This window comes from Colossoma macropomum, unplaced genomic scaffold (assembly GCF_904425465.1).
Source record: "Colossoma macropomum unplaced genomic scaffold, Colossoma_macropomum, whole genome shotgun sequence".
Taxonomy (NCBI): Eukaryota; Metazoa; Chordata; class Actinopteri; order Characiformes; family Serrasalmidae; genus Colossoma; species Colossoma macropomum.
In genome coordinates this window covers 26,286,256-26,291,921 of record NW_023494807.1, presented here as the reverse complement: position 1 = coordinate 26,291,921, position 5,666 = coordinate 26,286,256, and the positions used below count along the sequence as shown (strand labels likewise).

The 5,666-nt window shown below is 36.4% G+C and overlaps 1 protein-coding gene across 1 annotated transcript; it reads right to left on the bottom strand.

The window, feature by feature from the left end:
• Positions 1–1,006: 1,006 nt before the first annotated feature.
• LOC118796900 (salivary glue protein Sgs-3-like) lies at positions 1,007–5,357 on the bottom strand. Its single transcript, XM_036556050.1, has 7 exons — positions 5,292–5,357; positions 3,794–3,898; positions 3,121–3,192; positions 2,760–2,861; positions 2,412–2,510; positions 1,456–1,584; positions 1,007–1,116 (listed from the first exon to the last, which is right to left on the bottom strand). The coding sequence occupies exons 2-7, from the start codon at positions 3,825–3,827 to the stop codon at positions 1,007–1,009; spliced, it is 546 nt and encodes a 181-aa protein (XP_036411943.1). The 5' UTR covers positions 3,828–3,898; positions 5,292–5,357.
• Between the last annotated feature and the right edge of the window lie 309 nt (positions 5,358–5,666).

Here is a 5,666-nt window from a genome sequence, read left to right as displayed (position 1 = left end):
GGTAACTGATTCAAATCTGTCATTAATGTGAATGAACCGGCATCCTGAAATGACCTGCATGCGAAAATCCTACTCAGTAACGTCACGTGTATGAATCTCATGTGTCATCAGCAAAGAAACTAACGAGCAGAACGAGCTTCGCTGAGAAGATAATTAACTCTAATTAACGCCACTGCTGCCATGGTAACGCGCAGTGGAAAAAAAAAGCACATGAATTCCGATGTGAGCGTTCATATTATAGTGGCACGGCCACAAATCCGATATGTATCCAATCTAGGACCACATATGAAAGTGGCTCAAGTCAGATTTGAAAAGATCAGATTTGCGTGTCCACACAGCCCTGAAAACTTCAGTCATATTAGGGCAAAAAATTGGACTTGTGCTACTTCAACCTGGAAATGTGAACGTAGCCGATGATGCTTCAAAAATGGTCCAACAACAGCACTCCTACACAAATGCTTTGTAATCTTGTCTCAGTGGCATAACAAGAGCAGTAAAAGACACTTACATTTCTAAGGGCCTGTAGTGCCACATCTTTTCCAGCTCCAGAGATGATGCGCACTCGTATTAAGTAAGTCACATTCCCATTATTCCCTATAAATGAACAGTATCACAAAAATGTGCACTGATGTTATATTTGCATCAGCATGAATAATATCATTTTCTTTTGCTTGTCAATTATAGATTGGTTTGGACTTCTAATTCTAATTGTTGGGTCTATAAAATTGTTCCATTTAGGATTCATTTGTAAAGGCTGTTTGCATCACACCTAGAAGTAAATAAAAGTTAGTATAGAAAATTGTGTAACACTTTTAGAAAGCTACCTACATGGGGTCTTCGTAACACATGCATGAGCACTGAAAAATTGAGTCAGTCTGTAGCAGCACAAATCTCCTTCATAGAAACTATACTTTTGTACTTTATCTTAAATTTTAAAAAGTTGCATAGAGAAAATTCTATGAATCTACTCAGTCCTACAAGAAGCATTTTGCATTTCAATTATATTTTATAACTTAGCAGAAATGAATGGAGTTGTGGCACTCGTGGTTGATGGGGATGATAGGGTGCTGGTGATTTTTGGTGTAGTCGTAGTTGTTAATGTAATTGGAAAAATGTCTGGGGGTAGGGAGCATAAATAAAATACATAACAAAAACCCAGAACAGTCTAGCACTTTACTTTTATATTACTGGAGAAAAGGGTATAGAACAATTCATAGAAGAAGAGTAAACATACAGTAGCTCTACATTATCATACTTACTTTGTATTTCAACTGAACAGAACAAATCTTATTTTTTTCTCTTTTTTGTTTTCAAAGGGAGAGAGTTTACATTGTGCAGACTGCATTCTATGAATCTACTGAAAGTGTTGCCAAAAGTAACATAGAGGAAATTCTTTGGATCTATTAAAAGTTCTTTAACAGACATTTTGCCTTAAGATCACGTTTAACAACTTACCACCAGTTATTATTGGAGTTGTTGTAGTACTCGTAGTTGATGGGGAAGTTGGTGGAGTGCTGGTGAGTGGAGTGCTGGTGAGTAGAGTGCTGGTTGGTGTAGTTGTACTTATTGTTGTACTTGGAACAACTGAGGGGGGCAGGGGTATAAAATAAAGTATAAAAATCCATAACAAAACCCAGAACAGTCTAGCACTTATATTTATGCATTACTGGAGCAAAGGGAACTGAAAAATCCATACATATAGAAGAATATTGAACATATAGTTCCTCTACAGCTGAAGTAGCCTAGTAGTTGTATCAATATCTTATGTAGTCAACAACTGAATGTCAAATCAAATAAAGTACAATTCAGTAATATTTCAACATTTATTGTCAGTTTTCTCTTTTTAGAGCACGGCATGTAAAATAGCTTCCCTCTGACTCACTTTGTTCTTTGTTCTCACTTTGTGGGACACTCACTCGAGTCTTAGTGCTCATTGTAATGCACAGATGTGATTGGCTGAGTAGCGTCACATGATATTTACAATGCACGCGATTGGTCTGTGAGTTTCCCGGGCCGCTAAAGCCATACCATCAAGGCTAGAAAAGTTACGCCGATTAAAACAGGACCACCCCGTTGAAATTAAACAATTCTCCATAGTTTATCGGTTATAGGTCCAGGTCAGCATAGGACGGCGTCTGGGTCTGGACTCGGACTGCAGTCCGCCTATTAGAGACCTCTGCTCTATAGCATCAAGGTTACTGTTTTTGTTTTCCATTTCAACAGACTATCCACATTTTTTATCTTACTTTTTTGCTATTTTTTGTTTTCAAAGGGAGAGAGTTTACATTGTGCCAATTGCATTCTATGAATCTTCTAAAAGTGTTGCCAAAAGTTGCATAGAGGAAATTCTATGGATCTACTGAAAGTCCTATAAGAGACATTATGCATTAAGATCATGTTTAACAACTTACCACTAGTTATTAATGGAGTTGTTGTAGTACTCATAGTTGATGGGGTAGAAGTTGGTGGAGTACTGGTGAGTGGAGTGGTGGCAGGTGTAGTTGTCGGTTCTGTTGTAGTTTAAAGAAATATTACTGGTATGGAACAATTCATAGAAGAATACTGAACAGTTTCTCTACAGTATCAAGGTTACTGTTTTTCCATCTGAACAGATTATCCACATTTTTATCTTCATTTTTTTGCACTTTTTAATTTGGTTTTCAAGGGAAGAGAGTTTACATTGAACAGAGTGCAATCTATGAATCTACTACAAGCCATTTAAGTAGTATTTAGCCTTACAATCCTGTTTTACAACCTACCTAATGTCGTAGGTGGGCTTGTTGTGCTACTCATGGTCGATGGGGAAGATGTTGGTGGAGTGCTGGTTGGTGTAGTTATAGTTATTGCTGTACTTGGAAAATCTGAGGAGGGGGGGATAAAATTCAAAAATACATAAACCCCAGAACAGTCTAGCACCTATATTTATATATTACAGGAGAAAGAAATATTACTGGTATGGATTAATTCATAGAAGAATACTGAACACATAGTTCCTCTACAGTATCAAGGCTACTGTTTTTGTTTTCCATCTTTGGAAAGATTTTCTACATTGTGCAAACTTCATTCTACGAATCTACAAAAAGTCCTTATTTAGCCGTACAATCCTGTTTTACAACTTACCTGATGTTGTAGAAGGGCTTGTTGTACTACTCATGGTTGATGGGGAAGATGTTGGTGGAGTGCTGGTGGTTTCTGGTGTAGTAATAAAATACATGAAAACTCAGAACAGTCTAGCACTTATCTTTGCATATTACTGGAGAAAATGGTATAATCCATAGAAGAATAATGCATGTAGTAGCTGTGCAGTTTTATGCCTACAGTTTTTTAATGAATATATTATGATAATTTATATCTTAATTTATGGGGAGGGGTTTGACATTGTGTAGATCTGCGAAAATGATGTAAACACTGAAAGTTCATGGTTGAGTTGATAGTTGCTGGTGGAGTGCTGAAGGTGGTGTTTGGTGTAGTCAGACGTATTGATGTATTTAACAAATTAAGTTTTTAGGTTAAATCTTGAACATGTGAAGCTGTGAAACTTGTATACTGTTATACCAACCTCTTATTACAGTTAAATAGGTTTTAAATACGTTATTTTTAAATAGGTTATTCAGTGCTTATGCATGAAATATGAAACCACTATGTAGAGACTTAGACTTACTTAGTGCTTATGTATGAGATGTGAAGTCACTAATGAGCATTCAAATAATGTGTTGCCAAAAACGGCATTCTATGCATCTGCTAAAAGTCCTGTAAGTAGCATTTTGCCTTACAATCCTGCTTTATAACTTACCTGATGTCGTAGATGGGCTTGTTGTACTATCCATGGTTGATGGGGAAGATGTTTGTGGAGTGCTGGTGATTTCTGGAGTAGTTTGTAATGTACTTGAAAATTCAACTTGATAAATACAATACATTGAAACACAGAACAGTACAGCACTAATATTTATATATTACTGGAGAAAAGGGTATAAGTAATTCATAAAAGAATAATGAAATTGTTAAATACTGGCAAATAAATACTGGTGGTTTCTGGTGTAGTTTGTAATGTACTGGGGGGGGGGACAAATGCAAAATAAAAACACAGAACAGTCTAGCACTTATTTTTACATATTACTGGAGAAAAGGGTATGGAATATTTCATACAAAAATAATGAATGTAGTTTTTTCTTTAAAGAATACATTATGCTCATTTTTGGGGGAAGGGGTCGATATTGTGCAGATCTGTGGAAATGATGTGAATACTGAAAGTTCATGGTTGAGCTGGAGGTTGCTGGTGGAGTAATGAAGGTGATGTTTGGTGTAGTCAGACGCATTTATGTGTTGGACAAATTAACTGAAATTTTCAGGGTAAAACTTGAGCACGTCAAGCTGTAAAACCTTAGATACATTTTACTGACGAGTAATAAGACAGCATAGGTTTTGCGCAATATTAACACCAAACAACAGGAATTTTAATAATATCTGGTTATAATTCAGTTAGCTGGACAAAGGGTTAAAATTCCAGTCATGTATAAGATTATCACTCATCAGCCAACTGTACCTACAGTTTTGCACTTATACATGTGCTCAAGTTTTACTGTAAAATCTGTCTGCTCTTCTTGTTCAGCACTGCTAAAGACAGAGTTGTAAACCAGAGTGCCACAGCTAGAAGTGCAAACCTGAGCGAATTTCAGTTCATGTCTCTGTGCTTTATCAAAGCTGTCAATGTCAGATGGTCAACAGAGTCTTTAGTGAGCATTAAAAAAATCTGTCTCCATTCGTAAATGATCAATAAAGTTTACAGAGACAGCGTCTTTGCTTTCTTTTTGAACAAGTGCATACAGGCTAGCTTTCTGTGACTAAAGTTAAACGTCCAAATCTGACGCACCAAACACATCATGCACCGCGTGACCGCAAGACCGCTTCTCATAGAAAACGAATGAGCTGCGATGTGGTGCACTAGAGCGCCAGAGCAGTGTAAATGTTCCCATTATATGCCAACATCTTATTACAATTTTGCACTGACCATTTTTTTATTGTCTGATCATGTGATTTCTCAGGCATCTTTGCTCTTTTAGTCTCAATGGCCTCAATGGACACTACTGTGAATACCAGCTTCACAAAATATCATATGTCAACCTGAAAATACTCACATTAGATGTTTATGAATACTGAAGTACTTTTTAAACAGGTTACTTAGTGCTTATGTTTGAGCATTCAAATAAAGTGCTGCCAAAAATTGCATTCTGTGAATCTACTAAAAGTCCTATGAGTAGCATTTAGCCTTAAAATCCTGCTTTACAACTTACCTGATGTCGTAGGTGGGCCTGTTATATTACCCAGGGTTAATGGGGAAGATGTTTGTGGAGTGCTGGTTTCTGGAGTAGTTTGTAATGTACTTGAAAATTCAACTTGGGGGGAAAAATATTAATACAATACATTAAAACACAGAACAGTCCAGCACTAATATATATTACTGGAGAAAATGGTATAAATAATTTATAAAAGAATAATAAAATTGTTAAATTTTGTGTCTGATGAGTGATAAAAGCTGCCACCTCATGAGCTAAGACTAACTGGTACAAGCTGTGCTGCTGATAAGGACTCGTCTTTTACATAAGGTCTTTTGTAATCAGTGGATTCTGTCCCAACATGTCACTTTTTCAGAAAAAATATATTTGAAC